Raw genomic sequence first — 23684 nt, forward strand, 5'->3', positions numbered from 1 at the left:
GTCATCGCAGGGTTGACACAGAGACAAACAACCATTCACACACCCTCACATTCACACCTATGGTCAATTTAGAGCCACCAATTAGCCTAACCTGCATGTCTTTGGGGGGAACCGGAGCACCCGGAGGAAACCCACGCAGACAACATGCAAACTCCACATAGAAAGGCCCTCGCCGGCCGCTGGACTCAAACCCAGGACCTTCTTGCTGTGAGGCGACAGTGCTACAGTATCAACTACACCACCGTGCCGCCCTTATATACAATATATGGCCAAAAGTATGTTGACACCTGACCATCACACCCAATATATGGGCCTTCCTCAAACTGTTTCCACAAAGTTTGAAGCACACATTTGCATATGATGTCTTTTGCATTCTGCAGCATTACAGTTTCTCTTCTGGAACTAAGGAGTCCAAACATGTTCAGAGGTTTGAGGTGATGAAGACGTGGTTCGCTAATACCCTGACCTCACTGAACAACTTTGGGAAGAACCAGAACCCTGACTGAACCCCAGGTCTTCTCACCTGACATCACTGCCTGATCTCACGAATGCTGTTGTAGCTGAATGATCACAAATCCCCACAGCAACACTTCAAAGTCTAGCGGAAAGCCTTCCCACAAGAGTGGAGGTTATTATAAGTGCAAACGGGGGACTAAATACAGAATGGGATGTTCAGAAAGTGCATATGGGTATGATGGTCAGGTGTCAACAAACTTTTGGGTATGTAGTGTATATTTGTAATTTAGATATGCACCAACACTCTGACACACTCCTCTACACTTGTCACACGCCACATTCTGCCACCACGCACGTTCAGGACATGTGGCAGAAGAAAGGGTGAGGATGAGGAGAAACTGAGGATGGACATCCTATTTAAATGAAGATGAATTTGCAGTGATTAATGGTTTCACGGGCGGCACGGTGGTGTAGTGGTTAGCGCTGTCGCCTCACAGCAAGAAGGTCGGGGTTCGAGCCCCGTGGCCAGCGAGGGCCTTTCTGTGTGGAGTTTGCATGTTCTCCCCGTGTCCGCGTGGGTTTCCTCCGGGTGCTCCGGTTTCCCCCAGAATCCAAAGACATGCAGGTTAGGTTAACTGGTGACTCTAAATTGACCGTAGGTGTGAATGTGAGTGTGAATGGTTGTCTGTGTCTATGTGTCAGCCCTGTGATGACCTGGCGACTTGTCCAGGGTGTACCCTGCCTTTCGCCCGTAGTCAGCTGGGATAGGCTCCAGCTTGCCTGCGACCCTGTAGAAGGATAAAGCGGCTAGAGATAATGAGATGAGATGAGATAATGGTTTCACTGCAACTGTGACTATTCGTGCAGCTATTCATATTCATATATAGAGGAAATACTAGACTCCTATTAGTTACTGTATTAGTCTTTCTTTTTATTTAATTATTTGCACATTGTCACTTGATTTTATATGTTACATGGTATTAGAGTTGACTGCAAAGTAAAATAAATAAATAAATCACCATGACATCCTTTTTTCAGTCCTCATTTTCTATCCCCTGATTTTCTCTGGATTAAAGTACATTGCTTGCATTTAAAGGCAGTGGGTTAGACACTGCTGAAAAACCCTGTGTACACAGAATATTGACACATCTTTTGACCTTAAGTCACCAACTCTGAACATAGCCCTAAATAAGCTATTTTAGCAAGCAAAAAGAAGTTTCTTGTGTACTACTGATGATAATTTTTTGACTTCAGAAAGAGACATAGTTTTCTTGATCTACCAGTGATAATAAACATCGTTATTTTTTTCGTGGTGCAGTTTCCATCAAATCCTGCGCTCTGATTGATTGACTGGCGAGCGGGTCCGTATCCTACGATCCGGACCCCGGTTACGGACCTCTGGCGACTCGCTCGTTCACAACAACAACAAACATAGTAGAATTTTTTGTCAACATTTATCTTTTTTTTTTTTTTATAAAATTTATTTATAAGATTATCAAAAGTCTTATAAATTTTTGCCAGCATTTCTCAGGAGAATAGCATTAATTTTACAGCATGGATAGCGATAACGACAGTGTTCACAGCGAAAGCGAGTTTTACTACCCTGAGGAAGAAGAAATAAAAGAAAACATTTCAGGAGAAAGCTAAAAACCTGTAACTTGCTAACGCTGAGCAAAAACATGGCTGAATCCTGAATTACTCAATTTTGTATAAATAGGGGACTACATACGGTAGGTGGCAAAATGTAGTTGTTTTCCTGCCATGGAAGTGTACTTGGATACCGAGGAGGAAGCCATTTGCATTACAGCCGTGAATGAGGATTCAGAATGGCAGCTCGGCTTGGTTTTCGCTTTCGGGCGCTCTCGTTTTCTGTTAGAATTTGGTAAAGAAAAAAATAAATATATTATGTACCAGCTTAAGATCGGTCCGTATGGTGAAATACCGTGACCTCGGCCTTGAATACTGACCTCGGCCCAGAAGGCCTCGCTCAGTACCTTCAAGACCTCGGTCATGGTATTTCACGAAACGGACCTCCCAGCTGGTAAATAACATTCATTTACTGCATCAATTTTGGCCGAACTGATTGTACTGTTTGACAAACTCCTCTTATAGCAGTCCTTACAGTTACATTTATGTACTTTAATCTAAAATAGAGGTGCAGTGATTTGATGCAAGGAATCATTATCGGAGGTTATGTTGTCCTAAAAATCGGATTGTATCACATTGGACTTGATGCTTTCTGATCAGATCCACTGACATATTTCATGCCATGAAGACATGTGGTGTTAACAGGCACTGATTGTTTTAAAGCATGGTGTCATCACGCCTGTGTCGTTTCACACAAGTTGGCAACACAACAGAAGCTTGCAGAGAGTCAGCTTTGTACTGAAAGGATGTCAGTATCAGATATTGGCCTTACACGCATGGAGTCTAAGAATTCATGTTTGTATTTATCATCTCTTTCCTTCCATCTGTCCCTTGCAGGTTAGCCCTTTATGTTTATGAATATCTGCTGCATGTCGGAGCACAGAAATCAGCACAGACCTTCCTCTCAGAGGTAGGTAGCCTGAAATGCTGCACAACAGCACATTAAATAATGTCAACTCAATGCAGTATTTTTAAACATGGTTGCTATATGCGTGTGGGAGGCTCCATAGAGGAAGCTCGGACAGTTCCTTGTGTATGAGCTGTTGGGCACTCTGTTTTTGTCCTTGCTCCTGGCTAATTGAGTTATTCTGCACCCAGATGATCTCAGAGAGACAGACAGATACATGTTCACACTTTGTCATGGACAAGCATGAGCATCCACCATGCTGCTTTTAGTGTCATACGCCGACTATACATTATATGCGTAGTTCGCCGCTATGTCCGCTACTGCAGCTGTACTACGAAGTCATTTGATCAGGAACAGCTTTTCAGATTCTGCAGTGCTTATCCATCAGGATCACCGGGGGAAACCGGAGCCAATCCCAGCCGACTTTGGGAGAGAGGCCACCGCTCTGTCGCCTCTGTTTTTATATTTTATGCTCAGAAAGCACAGTCACACCAGATCTCACAACTTGGAATATAATCAGCATCATCCTTTTAATCTGCAACAAGCTTTAATTTCTCTCAAAACATTTGTGACAACAGAGTATTGAAAATCAAAAAGAATACATGCCTGGCAAAAAAAAAGGAGGAAAACAAGATCACTCCACAAATCCAGGCGCCTCCAAGACACTTAAAGCATATTGTGACTCTGACAAGAACAAGACAAGTCTTAAGACATTCCCTCCTATTGTATACTGCTTCCTTTGCGACTCCCATCTTTTGCCACCCTGGCCATGCAGCCAGCCCACGCAGCCCCCAAAATAACCCTTCTGTATCTCCCTAGCAGTGACACAGACTCACACAAACAAGCACAATGGATAACATGGGCACTCAGCACACCCACGCTGTTTACAGCAGTGGCTGGATTATTGTGTGGACAGAAATCATGGCCAGCTCATCCAGGCAGCTCACCGCTGAAAATCAGAGGTCTAACAAATGCAAATGCTGAGTAGAAAACATTACCTCGTGTTCAAGTGGTAATCAGATTTTGTCATTCTACATTAGTTTTAAAGTAAGGAATGAAACATGCTGGGGCTTGCTGTTATAGGAAAATAACACTGACAGGGTAGTGGTAGGTGTTACTACCCCAGTGCTGTTTTCTTCCCCAAGAACAACACATCCAGAAGATATTTGAAGAATTGTACATCATTCTTTTTATCTATTTATAGTTATAGTTATATATAATGTTGTGGGTCGTTCATGAAAGTTCCTGTTATCACTTACATTATAGCAACGATAAACAGTCCTTTCCTCAACAGCTGTTCTTTTTTTTTTTTTCTCCTCAATCTTGAAGTTAATAAACTATGCCATATTTTCATGTTCCTGAGAAACTGCAAAGTATCAAGTCCTCCTCAGGCTGAGTAGGCTACTGGGACTCCTCAGTCTCTGTCCTCTGAGGCTACATCCACACAACAACGGCAACGAGATGTTATTTAAAAAAATATCGCGTCCAAATGGGCAACGATCAGTAAAATATCAGGTCCATATGGCAACGCAACGCTTGCTGAAAACGATGCAATACACATGCCACACCTCTAGGGGCGCTGTAAGACGGTCCCTTCGGAGACGCCAGAACAATAGAAGAAGTAAGGACGCATGCGCATAAACTATTATGCGCGAGACTTCATATTAGCCACAAAGTCAGAAAAATCTGTTCGTAAAATTACATTATAATGACCAAATACAATGAAAAGTATTTTTCCAGTCTCACCTGTGAAAGGTAATCCCATGTGATCTCGTTTGGACGGCAAACCTGTTGGTACAGTTAAACGCAGCACATGAATGAGGCATCTTTATTCTCCGCTTTGACCTATCCAATATGGCGGCGAGGATGACGTATGATTCTACGCGGAAGGCGGCGTCTTTAATGGTCCGGAATAAATTGAATGCTACACGTTGATGGATTAATTTGTTCCTCTATGCCCTTTTTGAGGAATGTATTGTAGGACTTAAACCAACATCTGAAGAGGTGAGATCGCCCCTTTTTTTCCCTATTTTTGCTGGTGGGATTGACTCTGCCTAAGGGCTATTCTCTCTCTCTCTCTCTCTCTCTCTCACTTTGCACCATTACACAATAAATATTCACAGTGAAAATATTTTGTAAGCGCGTTTCATGAACCAAGTTATAGGATTTGTTGACAACTCGCATCGAGTTCGTTACACTTCTACCCGGCGTGAAGCACATGTGGTTGTGACGTCATCATAAACAAATCCGTTCTACTCATCCAGACGACTTCGCAACGGCAACGTTGCCAGATCTTTCCACTCTGGAACCCGTTCTCAAAAGATTGCGTTTTGGGGCACCCAAAATGCCGGTGCCGTGTGGACACCAGGCCGAAACGATAAACAGTTGTATCGGATTCACCTGAATCCGTTGCCGTGTGGACAGGGCCTGAGAATCCTTAGGCTTAGATTATGTAAAGTATCTGCCATCCAAGTCCCTGTTAATTAGCTGTTACTGTAGAAAAGATAAGGAAGGACCCTGGAGCTGTGAGGTGACAGTCCCACCCACTGTACTACTGTGCTTCCCCCAGACCTTTAAAGTGCATATTCTGGACCAATTTTGTTTTGTTTTTTTTTATATGAAAGTATGTCCAGAAGGGTAATTTTGCACAAGGCCATCTGTCTACAGCAGAAAAAAAAAAAAATAACAAAACGCGTCTGGAAAAATCCCAAGGGAGTCTGGAGCCAGATTCGTGACGTCACCTTCGGAAGCGCCAGCAGGCTGCGAGAGCTTTGCACGGTTTCAGTGCACAGCCTGTGTAGACCAAGCGCTCCCATTTCTCTCCCATTGTCCGGTCTTTTGGGAAACGATGAGTACTAATCCCATCAAGATTGGTGTTGCTACAGCCTCCTACGATACATCTGTTAACCATTTTAATAATTACGCGATAACGTTGAAGAAACTTGCAGAAAACCACCAGGTCGTTTTCTCATAAACAAACCAGCGCTGACGTAGGATTCAGAGGGAGGTGTCCCGCACGTGACGTCACGAAAATCAATGTTTGCCAGGAAATCCAAATGGCAAGTTTTTTCAGAGGCGGACCAATTTGCCTCAAATGGCTTGATTTCAACTGAATTTTTCTGGTATTGCGCAAGGTAAAAAAAAAAAAAATTTGCAGAGAATGCAGAATGTTACAGATATTTGACCAAAGTTTAATATAAAATAGGAGAATTACATTGATCTCGCTCCTGAATTTACCCCTGATATGCACTTTAATGCTAAAATACAGGGTGTTTTCAAAAAATTTGATATTATTTGAGATGTAAATATCCCAGAAACTACATAATCTAGGCAAATGAAACTGAACCGGCTTAATGTTGAGCAATAGAAGATTCATTCCTCAAAATTTGAATGAGAAATTAAAAGGTATGTGGATTCCATGAACGATTTCACAAATTTTCAATATGACACGGCACACGTCAAGTCGGTAGTCCAGCTCCTGCCAAACACGTTGCAGCATGTCTTTAGTAACAGTCTTATCTGGTAACAGTGCACTGTTAGAGAATTTTCTCATCAATGCACGCTGCACAGTCTTGTTCGAGCATACTCTGACACCCCAAACGCCCTTTCTTTTCCAGCAAATGGCATTTCTATACCTAAAAAGATAAAAACAAAAAAACATTAAACATGAAAAGTTGACCTGTTTCCGCACATGCTGTTAAAATTTGAAGTCAATTAAACGAGAATTGGCAAAGTTATCAGATTGTGAAATTATCAGTTTTTTGAAACACCCTGTATTTTCACAAGAAATGTTGGATAAAATTAGATTTACAATATTACAGCTTCTTTTTAAGATTTTTTTTTTTACCTTTATCATTGGATAGGACAGTGTAGAGACAGGAAATGAGCGGGAAATGACCTCGGGCTAGAATCGAACCCGGGTCCCCGGATTTATGGTATGGCGCCTTATCCACCTGAGCCAGAATGCCCTCACAATATTACAGCGTCTTAATTTCAGGCTTTTGTTTTCCATTTCATTTACATTAGCTATGCCCCCAGATGGAGTACAATTGCCTTTTCCTTAACAGTCAACTCACAGACCATACATACATGTGTGTGGTTTTACCAGAAGGGATATGGTCAGACTGAAGGAAGGGGGGCACTCGATATTTTTATTGCACGATTCACTTCTCATGCAGCAGAGGACTCTGAAAATGACTCCTTTAAGCTAAACAATGATTTCACGTTAAGATTTATTCCATAAGTAGTCAGTGAATTAATTTTCAACGCAAGCCAAAAGCAAAACCAATGATATAACAGTATAAACCATAGATAATACAACTAAATACTACTTTGATGGGTTTATAGATTACAGACTTTATTCTCTCGTCAGTTCTACTGTATCCACAACTCCAGAAATAAACTGCTATTAATTACGTGCAAGCGATATGACTCAGCAGTGCTTCTTCGATAAAACTGTAATCACTCATCCTAACGTTCTCTTTCTGACCCTGACAGATCCGATGGGAGAAGAACATCACGCTGGGAGAGCCACCTGGGTTCCTTCACTCCTGGTGGTGGTAAGCTGCTCACGTCCAACATAACGAATCTCCATACGTGCCTGATGAAGTTTGGGTTAATTAATGCAGAGCTCGCTTTGATTTGCAGTGTTTTCTGGGATCTCTACTGTGCAGCTCCAGAAAGGAGAGAAACATGTGAACATTCAAGTGAGGCCAAAGCTTTCCATGACTATGTGAGTGGTTTGCTTATGGTGAGCTTTGTAATAGAATTGCTGTCGTGATTCTTGGTTAGAATTTGTTGTGAGACAAATAAGGACATGTGTTATTTTTGTACGTCAGATATTTTTTTTTTTTAACAAGCTGGGATGTTGTTACTGGGAATTAGAGCAGCTGCAGCTGTGAGACAGAGAAAGAGAGCACCCTGGGAGGGAAGATAAATGGGTTGTGAAGGGACACAAAGGATGATGTCATACTCTTGTGGTCAACACCATTAGAAAGAGGAGAGAGAGATTCGAAGCAAAAATGCCAAATGGGAGTTCATTGTAGGTTAACGTAGGATTCTTTGTCTTTAGCAAAATGCAACTTATTGATATCACAGTGCAACCCAATAGTACTGCTACAGCTAGCACATAAACACTGCTCATACTTTGCCAGAATATCAGAGACGAATCCATTAGACACTGATCATTCGAATGAGTTAGGAACAGGTAAGGAATAAAACATGATGTGGTATGCTCTTACAGGAAAATAATCAAGGTGATACTACCACAATGTGATAATTTTGTGTTTTATTCCTCTTATACCACAGCATTTACTAATAATTAAATGTTTTTATTTTTTTCGCGGTGCGGTTTCCATCAAATCCTGCGCTCTGATTGGCTGGCGAGCGGGTCCGTATCCTACGATATGGACCCCGGTTACGGACCTCTGGCCACTCGCTCATTCACAACAACAAAAAACTTGGTAGAATTTTTTGTCAACATTTATCTTTTTTTTAAAATAAGGTTTATTTATAAGATTATCAAAAATCTTATAAATTTTTGCCAGCATTTCTCAGCATAACAGCATTAATTTTACATCATGGATAGCGATAACGACAGTGTTCACAGCGAAAGCGAGTTTTACTACCCTGAGGAAGACGAAATAAAAGAACACATTTCAGGAGAAAGCTAAAAACCTGTAACTGTTGCTAACGCCGAGCAAAAACATGGCTGAATCCTGAATGACTTCTATTTGTATAAATAGGGGACTACATAGGCGGCAAAATGTAGTTTTTTTTCCTGCCATGGAAGTGCACTTGTATACCGAGGAGGAAGCCATTTGCATTACAGCTGTGAATGAGGATTCAGAATGGCGTCTCGCCTCGGCTTTCCCTTTCAGGCGCTCCCGTTTTCTGTTAGAATTTGGTAAAGAAAAAAATAAATATATTATTTACCAGCTTAAGGTCGGTCCGTATGGTGAAATACCATGACCTCGGCCTTGAATACTGACCTCGGCCCAGAGGGCCTCGCTCAGTACTTTCAAGACCCCCGTCACGGTATACCACGATACGGACCTCCCAGCTGGTAAATAACATATACCGTATATATTTATTAAAGAGCAATGTGTTGTCGTCATTGTCATCACTGCCGAACCCGATCCGGGCTTGAGGTGAACCATTTTTGGTTGACTTGGCCAAAATTGCAGCAGTACGGTGGCCAGTTCCTTTCTGTGCGCTCGTGCACACACACACATTCACACTTGTGGCCAATTTTAGAGTACAACGTATTGTACCTTTTCTAAAAGAAATTATTTAGTTACCGTTAATTTTGTGTAATGTCTGCAAAAGAAAATAATTTGGGTTGCACGGTGGTATAGTGGTTAGCGCTGTTGTCTCACAGCAAGAAGGTTCTGGGTTCAAGCCCAGTGGCTGATGGGGGGGCCTTTTTGTGTTATGTTTGCATCTTCTCCCTGTGTCTGTATGGGTTTCCTCCGGGTGCTCCGGTTTCCCCCGCTGTCCAGAGACCTGCAGTTAATTTAACAGGCTACTCTAAGGCTACGTTTACACTAGACCGTATCTGTCTCGTTTTCTTCGCGGATGCACTGTCCGTTTACATTAACCCCCCTGAAAAAGCGGGGAAACGGGAATCCGCCAGCGTCCACGTATTCAATCTAGATCGTATCAGCTCCGGTGCTGTGTAAACATTGAGAATACGCGAATACGCTGTGCTGAGCTCTAGCTGGCGTCTCATTGGACAACGTCACTGTGACATCCACCTTCCTGATTCGCTGGCGTTGGTCATGTGACGCGACTGCTGAAAAACGGCGCAGACTTCCGCCTTGTATCACCTTTCATTAAAGAGTATAAAAGTATGAAAATACTGCAAATACTGATGCAAATACTGCGCATTGTGTAGTTATGATTGTCTTTAGGCTTGCCATCCTTCCACTTGCAAGTAATAAGTGATATGCGCTGGGATCACACACACAGCGGCTCAGTCCCGAATCGTGGCTTGTTCACTTCACTCGCGCGCTCTGTGAGCTGCGCAGGGCCGGAGTGCGCACCCTCCAGAGGGCACTCGCTGTTCAGGGCGGAGTGATTTGGAGCGCAGGATGCCTGCGGAGCCGAGCGTATCCGCGTATTGGTGTTGCTGTGTGCACGGCTAACGGTTTTAGTGTAAACGCGAATCGTTTTAAGAACGTTAATCTGATGATCCGCTGATTCGACGTAATGTAAACGTAGCCTAAATCGCCCATAGGTGTTAATGCGTGTGTGAAAGGTTCCAGGTTCTCCCCATGTCTCCATAGGTTTCCTCCCACTTCAAAGACATGCAGATTAGGTACAAATTGTTGAACTTGTCTGGATTAGAGCATCTGCTAAATGCCTGTAATGTAATGAATGGTTGTTCGTCTTTGTGTTAGCCCTGTGGTAGATTGGCTGCCTGCCTGGTGTGTGTTTTGTGTCTCAGTGATGGCATCTTTCCGTATACTACTTAACATTCTGAGACGCTTGAAGCAAGGTGCTGTATGAATGTGCCACAGGCTGTACCCATGATTTCTCACAATCTTGCAAACAGAAGGAGCATGCACAAACTGTGCGCAGTATGCTAGCAGATAGTGTAGAGATAAGTGTATACAACTGCATAGAAAAAAAAAATTAGAGAAGTACTTCCAGTGTCGTTTTTACCTATGGCCCAAAATTGGGTTTTCACACGTACTTCTAGCAGGAGATATCCTGCTGGCTTTTTCAGACGGACACAGAGAAGTGATGAACGTCTACATGCACATAAAGACGTCACCGTTGCATGTGCACATTTAGAGAAAATTGTCCCAGCTCTCCCATATAATATTAGAAGCGCATTGAGATAAACCTGCGATTTGCTTTGTTGTTTCTAATCTTGATTTCTGTCATTTAACTTTTTTTTTTTTTTTAGCAATCACATATTATTTACGCTTCTGCAAACACTATAAACATTATGTACTCTATCTAAATGAACACTTCACATCCGAGGAGAACCGGCTTCTGAAGCGCAAACTATTTTTATCCGCAATCCATTAGTGAGTTTCAGAAAAGCTCTACTAGGCAAACTAATTGCTTTTTTGCTGTATATGGATGTTCCATCTAAAAGAGGCATCTTACTGTCATTTTTTTTGAAGAGGCAGTAAATCTATACTTCATGCGCCAAATGTCTGAGTCATCTGAGATGTTTGTTCCTGTAAAGCAGGCCCGGCCCTTACCAATTTGAGACCCCAGGCAAGATTTTAGGTGGCGCCCCCTCCCCAACACCAGTTAAAGCCACTGATAGTGTATATATACTAACAAGAAATGGAATAGCTTTGTCTTAAAACATTCTTTTATTTAAACAAAAAAATTGCACGTTCAAAATAGTTAATTAAAGGCATTAAATAAAGAAATTGCACATTCAAAATATTTAATACTGAATTAAAGAAACAAATACAAAATATGAACTGAATATATGAAACATAATATAAATGGCTTACATAAAGTATTACATTTACAGTACTCCCAAAATACAACCCCGATTCCAAAAAAGTTGGGACAAAGTACAAATTGTAAATAAAAACGGAATGCAATGATGTGGAAGTTTCAAAATTCCATATTTTATTCAGAATAGAACATAGATGACATATCAAATGTTTAAACTGAGAAAATGTATCATTTAAAGAGAAAAATGAGGTGATTTTAAATTTCATGACAACAACACATCTCAAAAAAGTTGGGACAAGGCCATGTTTACCACTGTAAGACATCCCCTTTTCTCTTTACAACAGTCTGTAAACGTCTGGGGACTGAGGAGACAAGTTGCTCAAGTTTAGGGATAGGAATGTTAACCCATTCTTGTCTAATGTAGGATTCCAGTTGCTCAACTGTCTTAGGTCTTTTTTGCCGTATCTTCCGTTTTATGATGCGCCAAATGTTTTCTATGGGTGAAAGATCTGGACTGCAGGCTGGCCAGTTCAGTACCCGGACCCTTCTTCTACGCAGCCATGATGCTGTAATTGATGCAGTATGTGGTTTGGCATTGTCATGCTGGAAAATGCAAGGTCTTCCCTGAAAGAGACGTCGTCTGGATGGGAGCATATGTTGCTCTAGAACCTGGATATACCTTTCAGCATTGATGGCGTCTTTCCAGATGTGTAAGCTGCCCATGCCACACACACTAATGCAACCCCATACCATCAGAGATGCAGGCTTCTGAACTGAGCACTGATAACATCTTGGGTCGTCCTTCTCCTCTTTAGTCCGAATGACACGGCGTCCCTGATTTCCATAAAGAACTTCAAATTTTGATTCGTCTGACCACAGAACAGTTTTCCACTTTGCCACAGTCCATTTTAAATGAGCCTTGGCCCAGAGAAGACGTCTGCGCTTCTGGATCATGTTTAGATACGGCTTCTTCTTTGAACTATAGAGTTTTAGCTGGCAACGGCGGATGGCACGGTGAATTGTGTTCACAGATAATGTTCTCTGGAAATATTCCTGAGCCCATTTTGTGATTTCCAATACAGAAGCATGCCTGTATGTGATGCAGTGCCGTCTAAGGGCCCGAAGATCACGGGCACCCAGTATGGTTTTCCGGCCTTGACCCTTACGCACAGAGATTCTTCCAGATTCTCTGAATCTTTTGATGATATTATGCACTGTAGATGATGATATGTTCAAACTCTTTGCAATTTTACACTGTTGAACTCCTTTCTGATATTGCTCCACTATTTGTCGGCGCAGAATTAGGGGGATTGGTGATCCTCTTCCCATCTTTACTTCTGAGAGGTGCTGCCACTCCAAGATGCTCTTTTTATACCCAGTCATGTTAATGACCTATTGCCAATTGACCTAATGAGTTGCAATTTGGTCCTCCAGCTGTTCCTTTTTTGTACCTTTAACTTTTCCAGCCTCTTATTGCCCCGTCCCAACTTTTTTGAGATGTGTTGCTGTCATGAAATTTCAAATGAGCCAATATTTGGCATGAAATTTCAAAATGTCTCACTTTCGACATTTGATATGTTGTCTGTGTTCTATTGTGAATACAATATCAGTTTTTGAGATTTGTAAATTATTGCATTCCGTTTTTATTTACAATTTGTACTTTGTCCCAACTTTTTTGGAATCGGGGTTGTAAAAAATAAAAAAATAAAAAAATCCTCCCCAAGTATTAGTCTAGCATATGTAAAGCCTGGTTGGATGAGAGGGGGCGCCTTGGGAAAGTAACAGGTCTATTAATGATGATGATAATAATAATAATAATTATTATTATTATTATTATTTACTGAATTCCTCACCACCCGCTCGGTGAGTTGCTTTTGTTTCTTCTTCCTTTACAGGAGAGAAAGTGTGCCATTTATGCTATTTGTAAAGAGAACACATCTGAGTGCTTGTTTCGTTTCCCTGCAGTCTTGACGCACTGAGATTGTTTCTTGTTTTCAACGCGTTTATTATATTTTCCTCCAGGAAGCTCTTCGCAACATGGTTGCTTGAATGAGCTGCTAAACTGTCATTTTAATGAGAACACAGATCAACAAATCAACTTTGTTTTATTTAAAAAAACAAACAAACGTGCCAGGCACCATTGGAATATCTCGCTGCGAAACGTGTTCGGTGCATAAAAGACTTTTACTTCAGCCCAGACTGCTCAACGACACCGACAGACTGCTCCAAGTGCAGCCATATTCAAAACAAGCAACAGATCTATGTCAGTTATCTACGTTATGCAAAAACACTCTTTAGCCAACAACACTTAGGCTATTACATGGCCAAAACAGAGAATAGCCGCAGATGTGCACTTGCGCGCCCGAAGACACACTATAGACCCTTTTCAGTCACGTGACCTTCGTAAACGCGACCACCATTTTGGACATGTAGTGGACTTCGTCTCGAATTGGTTTGAATGTGAGGAAGGCGACAAACGGAGAACATACAAGAAAAAGGAGCGAGATGCAGAAAACACCTTCGCTATCCAGCGACGTAGGGCATTTACAGGGCGAGCAGAGGGAGAAATAACAACAGTAACGACACATTAGCAACGCCGTACAGAAATAACGGTTTATGGCACAGACCCTTTCGGTTCTCGCTCATCTAGCTGCTACAATGACTGCTTAGACTGCAACAATAATACCTAACACACATTTAAGTATCCGTCGTAAAGACGTGAAACTCATCAAGTGACGAGTGTGTTCATTGATAAGCTAACACAATCTAAAAGTAGACATACCATCACACTGCCCTGGCGCTGTGTACAGTTTACCTTCTATGGCTTGTGCACTCACTATTTGCCATTACTTTCTCCAACCCAGTGTTACAGATTACAGGGAACGGCCTGGATTTAAGAGACAAATACATGCTCCTATTGTTTTGAACACTTATTTGTAGGCAGTGCTTTAATTTGTAAAGTGGGAGGTCCCGGAGCGCAGAGGATGAGCGGCTCCGGTGCGGAAAAAAAGGGGGCGGGGCGCTGCGCTTCTGGGCATGTTTTGTAATAACACTGCAAATTAAGTTCATCTGCAGATATTTTGTGGATGTCGTTTCATGAGAGAAATCACCAACAAGGCAGATATCAAAATCAGACATTAACACTAAATAAACTTGCATTTTTTTATTTAATTATTTGGGTTGTTTTTTTTTTTTTGTTACATAGTCAAAAGAGGTGTCAGATCACCGGATCCAGTGTAAATAGCTGCCGGAGCCAACGCCCGAGGTTCTGGGGCGCGCTCCGGCTTGCTCCCCTCAAATTAAGCGCTGTTTGTAGGACACTGCCTCTGATCTGTCCTACAGTCTACCAACAGCAAAGGAACACAACGCTAGCTAATGTCGTTAGCTAATAGCTACTACAGAAGAACAAAGAGGTTACAATGGGTTATTTTAGCCTATTTGGTTACACACTCGCCGCCACAGAATGTTAACAGCAATGTAATGCCTTTTCTGGCTAATTTTATTCGTCTTACCTCCAACAAAGTGGTCACTACACAAGCGCTGGTATGCCGAGGGCTGCCAATCTGTTAATTTTTTTTAATGGCCGCTATCCATCTTCTCCGTCAGGATCCAATAAAATGATAACCCTTGCCTTGTGTGTTGATGGTTACTACATCCAGGTGCACAACAATATAGTGGCATGATGGAAGTCTTGCTGAAAATAAACACTTTTTTTGCTGCCGTTCCTCAATGCTGGCTGTGGTAAACTACTGGTAGTACACGTCCAAAATGGCGGCTGCGTTTGTCGTGACGTCACGTGAAAAGGGTCCATAGACAGGGCGAACCACTGTTGAGCGCTTATTGTTTCATGATTAACAACCACCACCACACCCCACCCCACCCCGCTTTTTTTGACAAATCGCACCCTGACTACATGCTTTGCTGTACAATTAAATTAGGCTAAGACAATATAATGCTCGTTTTCAGAATACTGGAAGTCATAATTTTTCTCCCCCCGTTTCTGCGCCCCTGGATGGACGCAGCGCCCTTAGCATTTGCCTATATTGCCTATGCCACGGGCCGGCTCTGCTGTAAAGTAACTAAGAAAGAAGGCTTATCGAAAATGATCAGGGGTTTTTTGTTTTGTTTTGTTAAATCTGATTTTCACATCAGATTCTTTTCAGTTTACATGGATTTTACACTGCACTGACATTATAACCTGCTGCTTTCAGGCATCTATTTCCTGACATAACATCATTCAGCCCGAGAGCCGGCGTTGCCCACACGCTCATTTTTATTGTCGCACATGTTTGAATGTAAACAGGAGCAAGATGAGAAGGATGCCAGCATGAGATAGCTTGTAATATTTTGTTCTCATTTAAGCATGTTAATGAAGGTTTTCAACCCGAAATGCAGAGGAGGAAAGAGAGCAAGACTGCTTTGGGGTCTCATTTGCATTTTCAAGAGAAGGATCAAACCAGCACTTTTAATGATGAGTGGAAACTAATGTTGGCAGATACAATGACATCATGAAGCGAAAATGCTTTCGTTTACACATGTCTGGAACTATCGTACTCTGTTTTTGTCTACAGCAACTTAGGCACGACATTGCAAAAGCTCTAAATTATGTTTTGGTGTAAAAATTTTTTAAAAAAGAGGGGTTTTTTTTAATGATTTGATCATATTTGGTGCCATAAAGTAAACTTGTATGCAGTCAGTCATGACATTGCCTGTGAAAACTGGTGTCCCTTTTTCCTGATGTCCCTCTGTCTTGCATTTCTGTACTTCCTCGTAGTTTCCACCAATTTTCCAAAGTTTACTGGTAATGAAAGAGCAATAGTTTATCTCTCTTTCCCTCCTCTTTGTTTTTAAATGACATTTTTCCTCAAAGCTCACACAGGAAGTGGGTTAATGGCATAGTTGAGGATGGATGGATGGAAGTAGTGAGGAAGGACAAGAGAGAAAAAAGGGTGTTGGAATCTGTATATTTCCTGTCATTATGTTATGTTAGAACTGTTTACTGGCTAGTTGTAATTCACATACAATCTGTATTTGTCATATATACATTACAGTACGGGGCGGCACGGTGGTGTAGTGGTTAGCGCTGTCGCCTCACAGCAAGAAGGTCCGGGTTCGAGCCCCGTGGCCGGCGAGGGCCTTTCTGCGTGGAGTTTGCATGTTCTCCCCGTGTCCGCGTGGGTTTCCTCCGGGTGCTCCGGTTTCCCCCACAGTCCAAAGACATGCAGGTTAGGTTAACTGGTGGCTCTAAATTGACCGTAGGTGTGAATGTGAGTGTGAATGGTTGTCTGTGTCTATGTGTCAGCCCTGTGATGACCTGGCGACTTGTCCAGGGTGTACCCCGCCTTTCGCCCGTAGTCAGCTGGGATAGGCTACAGCTTGCCTGCGACCCTGTAGAACAGGATAAAGCAGCTAGAGATGATGAGATGAGATGAGACATTACAGTACAGTGGAATTCTTTCTGTCATTCCTTATGTAGAGAGAGAGAGAGAGAGAGCTGTACGCTGCCTATAAGCATGCATGAGACAGCATGTATGAGATGCAAAAAAAAGAAAGAAAAGTTCACTGGGAAATTTCCTGACCTGCTAACTTCCTGATGGCCAGTCTGTGCCTGAGCTTTACTGAGAATAAATGAATAACAACTAAAGTCTTTATGGGTTTAAAGTGATTAGAACCGTAGGCGCTAAAGAAAGCAAATGGACTTGCTTGAAATTCTTGAAGATGTTTCACCTCTCATCCGAAAGGCTTCTTCAGTTCTTTCTGACTCGTAGGCAGTTCCAGGTATTTATCCCCTAGCGGACCAAAAGCAAACCTCAGGAGAGTCGTTGAGGTCGCGAATTGTTGACCCACTCAGAGGCTGTCCACACGGCAACGGATTCAGGTGAATCTGAAAAAATTGTTTGTCGTTTCTGCCTGGCGTCCACACGGCACCGGCGTTTTGGGTGCCCCAAAACGATATTTTTTGAGAACGGGTTCCAGAGTGGAAAAATCTGGCAACGGCGCCGTTGCGAAGTCGTCTGGATGAGTAGAACGGATTTGTTTACGATGATGTCACAACCACATGACTAGAACAAGCAGCACTCTCGCTGTTTTGTATGAACCACTGCATTGCATTCACTTTTGTATACAGCTTTTCTTTTAAATAAACAAGTAACTGAACCATTTCTTGAATTTCTTTTTTTTACTGGATAAGACTGCTTTTCAAAATGTTCACACACAATATAAAAAGTTATATAAACAGGACTCTGGCTGTGCGGGGCGTGGCATTACAGTCTAGCTGCTATCGTTTTTCTAAGCAAAGTCTCTGTTCCAAGTTCCTGGCAGTTTCAAAAGCTTATGAAAAACCTACATCATGTCACAGAGCGTTAATCTCGCGATAAAAAAATTATCGCCGTTAAAATTGAGTCAACGCGTTAATAACGTGACATTTTTGACAGCACTAATATATATATATATATATATATATATATATATATATATATATATATATATATATATATACACAGTGGTGCTTGAAAGTTTGTGAACCCTTTAGAATTTTCTATATTTCTGCATAAATGTAACCCAAAACATCATCAGATTTTCACACAAGTCCTAAAAGTAGATAAAGAGAACCCAGTTAAACAAATGAGACAAAAATATTATACTTGGTCATTTATTTACTGAGGAAAATGATCCAATATTACATATCTGTGAGTGGCAAAAGTATGTGAACCTTTGCTTTCAGTATCTGGTGTGACCCCCCTTGTGCAGCAATAACTGCAACTAAACATTTCCAGTAACTGTTGATCAGTCCTGCACACCAGCTTGGAGGAATTTTAGCCCATTCCTCCGTACAGAACAGCTTCAGCTCTGGGATGTTGGTGGGTTTCCTCACATGAACTGCTTGCTTCAGGTCCTTCCACAAAATTTCGGTTGGATTAAGGTCAGGACTTTGACTTGGCCATTCCAAAACATTAACTTTATTCTTCTTTAACCATTCTTTGGTAGAACGACTTGTGTGCTTAGGGTCGTTGTCTTGCTGCATGATCCACCTTCTCTTGGGATTCAGTCCATGGATAAATGTCCTGACATTTTCCTTTAGAATTCGCTGGTATAATTCAGAATTCATTGTTCCATCAATGATGGCAAGCCGTCCTGGCCCAGATGCAGCAAAACAGGCCCAAACCATGATACTACCACCACCATGTTTCACAGATGGGATAAGGTTCTTATGCTGGAATGCAGTGGGTTTTTTTCTCCAAACATAACGCTTCTCATTTAAACCAAAAAGTTCTTTTTTGGTCTCATCCATCCGCAAAACATTTGTCCAATAGCCTTCTGGCTTGTCCATGTGATCTTTAGCAAACTGCAGATGAGCAGCAATGTTCTTTTTGGAGAGCAGTGGCTTTCTCCTTGCAACCCTGCTATGCACACCATTGTTGTTCAGTGTTCTCCTGATGGTGGACTCATGAACATTGGCTAATGTTAATGTGAGAGAGGCCTTCAGTTGCTTAGAAGTTACCCTGGGGTCCTTTGTGACCTCGCCGACTATTACACGCCTTGCTCTTGGAGTGATCTTTGTTGGTCGACCACTCCTGGGGAAGGTGACAATAGTCTTGAATTTCCTCCATTTGTACACAACCTGCCTGACTGTGGATTGGTGGAGTCCAAACTCTTTAGAGATGGTTTTGTAACCTTTTCCAGCCTGATGAGCATCAACAACGCTTTTTCTGAGGTCCTCAGAAATCTCCTTTGTTCGTGCCATGATACACTTCCACAAACATGTGTTGTGAAGATCAGACTTTGATAGATCCCTGTTCTTTAAATAAAACAGGGTGCCCACTCACACCTGATTGTCATCCCATTGATTGAAAACATCTGACTCTAATTTCACCTTCAAATTAACTGCTAATCCTAGAGGTTCACATACTTTTGCCACTCACAGATATGTAATATTGGATCATTTTCCTCAATAAATAAATGACCAAGTGTAATATTTTTGTCTCATTTGTTTAACTGGGTTCTCTTTATCTACTTTTAGGACTTGGGTGAAAATCTGATGATGTTTTAGGTCATATTTATGCAGAAATATAGAAAATTCTAAAGGGTTCACAAACTTTCAAGCACCACTGTGTGTGTGTGTGTGTGTGTGTGTGTGTGTGTGTGTGTGTGTGTATATATATATATATATATATATATATATATATATATATATATATATATATATATATATATATTTTTTTTTTTTTTTTTTTTACACCGTGTGGCTTAAATGTGTGCATTGTAGTCCTGAAATGAGTGTCCTTTGTTAGTGTGATTAGAACTTTTTTTTTTTTTCTGGTGAAAGAACATAACAGTGTTATAAAAGTTTCCAGCAGACTATCATCACCTTGAATTACTTCAGCTGTTTTCCCTGCTTTGTGAATAAGACCATCCCAGTATCATTTCAGCACTGTCTGAGATTTCCAGACACAATGATTGGACTCAACCAGCTGTCTAGAGACTGTGTAAACAATGTCATTACGAAACAGAAGAACAGGACAATGTTTTACAGAAATTGAACCTGTTAATGTCTCTATTTGGCAGCACACACATTTTTTCCATGTCTTTGACAGATGCTTATTCCACAGTCGAGGTTGTCTAGATGAGGCCACTTGTCATTCTCACCACGTTTCCCTAATAATGAGAGAGATGGAATCCTTCTCTCTACTGAAGTTAGCACGCGCACACACACACACACACACACACACACACACACATACATAAATACCACATCTATATCAATATGGACTGATAAGCAGACAAAGGTCGCTCAGAAATAGTCTTATGGAGAATGTGTGTTTAAAAAAAGCTGTTTTATAAAGTCGAATTTAAACATCATTGTAGAGTGAATGCCCATGTGAACTGTATCCTTTTGGATGATTTGAAATTAACACTACTATAATGCTCACCAGCTTCTTGAAATGCTTTGAAATGGTGCTCAGTTCCATATGCAAACCAAACCTGAAACAGACGCCACGACCTTCTCCACTGTCCTTCGCCTGCAGTCAGATGTTGCAGCTGTGATGTCTGTCGTGATGAATTGTTGTTGTCTCCATGCTTCATAATACTGCCTCATTACTGAAACTCTGTCACAACAGACTGTCCTCTGGGCCATGTTATGAGATGTGAAATACTGTAGACAATGGCTCTACCACTGTTCAGCTGATGAACAAACTGATGTACAAAATCATCAGGAGAATTTGTTTGGATAGAGTTTTTGATTTTAAAGATGGTGTCAGCTTTGTTTAAAAAAAAAAACCAAACAAAAACCCAGACCAGTTGTTAATTAAAAAGCAATTGTATAACATGGTAAAGCGAAATGTACTTTGGCATAAAAGAAATAATGCAGGCAGGGATAAAATAGGGAAGCGTTTATGTCATGTCGAAATTACGGTTTGTACAAGTTTCTCATCGTGCACTTGTAATTACCAGTTAGTGAGTGAATTTTCTGAAAGTTCGCCTTAACAGTTGTGATGTCATTATCAATAAAAAATTAAACCCACATTAATAGGCAGTTTTGATTATAAGGTAATGATATAATTTTATAGCTACATACAGTACAGTGTCTTGCAAAAGTATTCATCCCCCATTTGTGTTTGTCCTGTTTTGTCGGATTACAAGCTGGAATTAAAATTGATTGGGTTTTTTTTGGGGGGTAGCACTATTCGATTTGCACAACACACAGACAACTTTAAAGGTGCAAATTGTTGTTTTACTGTGACACAAACGGTAATTAAGATGAAAAAACAGAAATCTGGAGTGCGCATCGGTATTCACCCCCCAAAGTCAATACTTTTGTAGAGCCACCTTTTGCTGCAATTACGGCTGCAAGTCTCTAAGGGTATGTCTCTATTAACTTTGCACATCTTAGCCGCTGGGATTTTTGCCCATTCCTCAAGGCAAAACTGCTCCAACTCTTTCAAGTTAGATGGGTTGTGTTGGTGTACAGCACTCTTCAAGTTATGCTACAGATTCTCAATTGGATTGAGGTCTGTGCTTTGACTAGACCATTCCAATACATTTTAAATGTTTCCCTTTAAACCACTCCAGTGTAGCTTTAGCAGTATGTTTAGGGTCATTGTCCTGCTGGAACGTGAACCTTCATCCCAGTCTCAAACCTCTGGCTGACTCAAACAGGCTTTCCTTCAGAATTGCCCTGTATTTAGTGCCATCCATCTTTCCTTCAGTCCTGACCAGCTTTCCTGTCCCTGCAGATGAAAAACATCCTCACAGCATGATGCTGCCACCACCATAGGAATGGTGTTCTCAGGTTGATGGGTTTGCGCCACACGTGGCATTTCCCATGATGGCCAAAAAGATCAATTTTAGTCTCATTTGACCAGAGAATCTTCTTCCATGTGTTTGGGGAGTCTGCCACATGCTGTTGGGCAAATTCCAAACATGTTTTCTTAAGCAGTGGCTTTTTTCTGGTCACTCGTCCATAAAGCCCCACTCTGGAGTGTACAGCTTAAAGTGGTCCTATGGACAGATACTCCCATCTCCGCTGTGGAATTTTGCAGCTCCTTCAGTGTTATCTTTGGTGTCTTTGTCGCATCTCTGATTAATGCCTTCCTTGCCCGGTCTGTGAGTTTTGGTGGGCGGCCTTCTCTTGTCAGGTTTGTAGTGGTGCCATATTCTTTCCATTTTGCTATAATGGATTTAATGGTGCTCCCTGGGATATTCAAAGTTTGGGATATTTTTATAACCCAACCCTGATCTATACTTCTCCACAACTTTGTCTCTGACCTGTTTGGAGGCTCCTTGGTTTTCATGTTGCTTGCTGAGTAGTGTTGCACAGTCAGGGCCCTTCCAGAACAGGTTGATTTTATACAGACATCATGTGACAGATCATGTGATACTTTGATTGTACACGGGTGGATCTTAATCAACTAATTATGTGACTTATGAAGTGACTTGGTTGGATCAGCTCTTATTTAGGGGTTTCATATGAAAGGGGGTGAATACTTATGCACACTCCAGATTTCTGTTTTTTTTTTTTTCATCTTAATTATTGCTTGTGTCACAATAAAACAACAATTTGCACCTTTAAAGTCGTAGGCATGTTGTGTAAATCAAATGGTGCTAACAATCCATTTTAATTTCAGCTGTAATGTGACAAAACAGGATAAACACCAAGGGGGATGAATACTTTTGCAAGACACCGTATATACCTATGGAATCAATTTTGTGCCAAAATGTTCATACAATACTTTTGAAATATCAAACAAAAACGACAAATCAAAATACAAAAAAAGAAAAAAAAAGTCAATTTTTTTTAGACTGGCAAACAAATTATTCGTGTAATCGTGCAAAATATCAGTCTATTACTCTTCAGAAACCTTTTATTTTTGTTCCGCGTCTTTCTCAGTTTTGTTTGACGTAATTTATTTTGGTTGCGATTCCAGCTTTCTCGTTTGCGCTCCCTGACTTTTTGCTTGCAGTTTTGGCACAAACTTCACATGTGGGTGGGCTGTCCAGGAATGCATTCCCATTGGCTAACTTGTGTTTGACTGACAGCTACGCTCAGCCATTCCCCCGGAGGCTGTTGCGGCCATTCCCTACTCGGATTCTGGCGGACTGTTTGACGAGTGACCGATCCATTGACGGTAAACAAGGATCGAGTGGACTTCAGTGGCGACTATGATATTGAATTAATTCAACAAAGTGTAAATTCAATATCATAGTCGCCACTGAAGTCCACTCGATCCTTGTTTACCGTCAATGGATCGGTCACTCGTCAAACAGTCCGCCAAAATCCGAGTAGGGAATGGCTGAGCGTAGCTGTCAGTCAAACACAAGTTAGCCAATGGGAATGCATTCCTGGACAGCCCACCCACACGTGAAGTTTGTGCCAAAACTGCAAGCAAAAAGTCAGGGAGCGCAAACGAGAAAGGTGGAATCGCAACCAAAATAAATTGTCAACCAAAACTGAGAAAGCCGCGGAACAAAAATAAAAGGTTTCTGAAGAGTAATAGACTGATATTTTGCACGATTACACGAATAATTTGTTTGCCAGTCTAAAAAAAATTGACTTTTTTTTTTCTTTTTTTGTATTTTGATTTGTCGTTTTTGTTTGATATTTCAAAAGTATTGTATGAACATTTTGGCACAAAATTGATTCCATATATACCTCCCTACCTCTTTTCATGTAATTAATAAAATATGGTTTCGCTAATTGGCAGCTGTCTTAGATGTCATTGTGTCTATTTTACAATGTAGTATTTTG

At 41.4% G+C, this 23684-nt stretch overlaps 1 protein-coding gene across 2 annotated transcripts in view; it reads left to right on the top strand.

The window, feature by feature from the left end:
• ssbp2a (single stranded DNA binding protein 2a) overlaps positions 1–23684 on the top strand; it is a 62591-nt gene that overhangs the window by 20596 nt on the left and 18311 nt on the right. For both annotated transcript variants that reach the window (XM_060907112.1, XM_060907113.1), the window contains exons 2-4: positions 2941–3013; positions 7508–7569; positions 7658–7742. In XM_060907112.1, the coding sequence (XP_060763095.1) occupies positions 2941–3013; positions 7508–7569; positions 7658–7742 (220 nt within the window). The remainder of the gene's footprint in view (positions 1–2940; positions 3014–7507; positions 7570–7657; positions 7743–23684) is intronic.

The sequence above is a fragment of the Neoarius graeffei genome, chromosome 24, assembly GCF_027579695.1.
Source record: "Neoarius graeffei isolate fNeoGra1 chromosome 24, fNeoGra1.pri, whole genome shotgun sequence".
Lineage (NCBI taxonomy): Eukaryota > Metazoa > Chordata > Actinopteri > Siluriformes > Ariidae > Neoarius > Neoarius graeffei.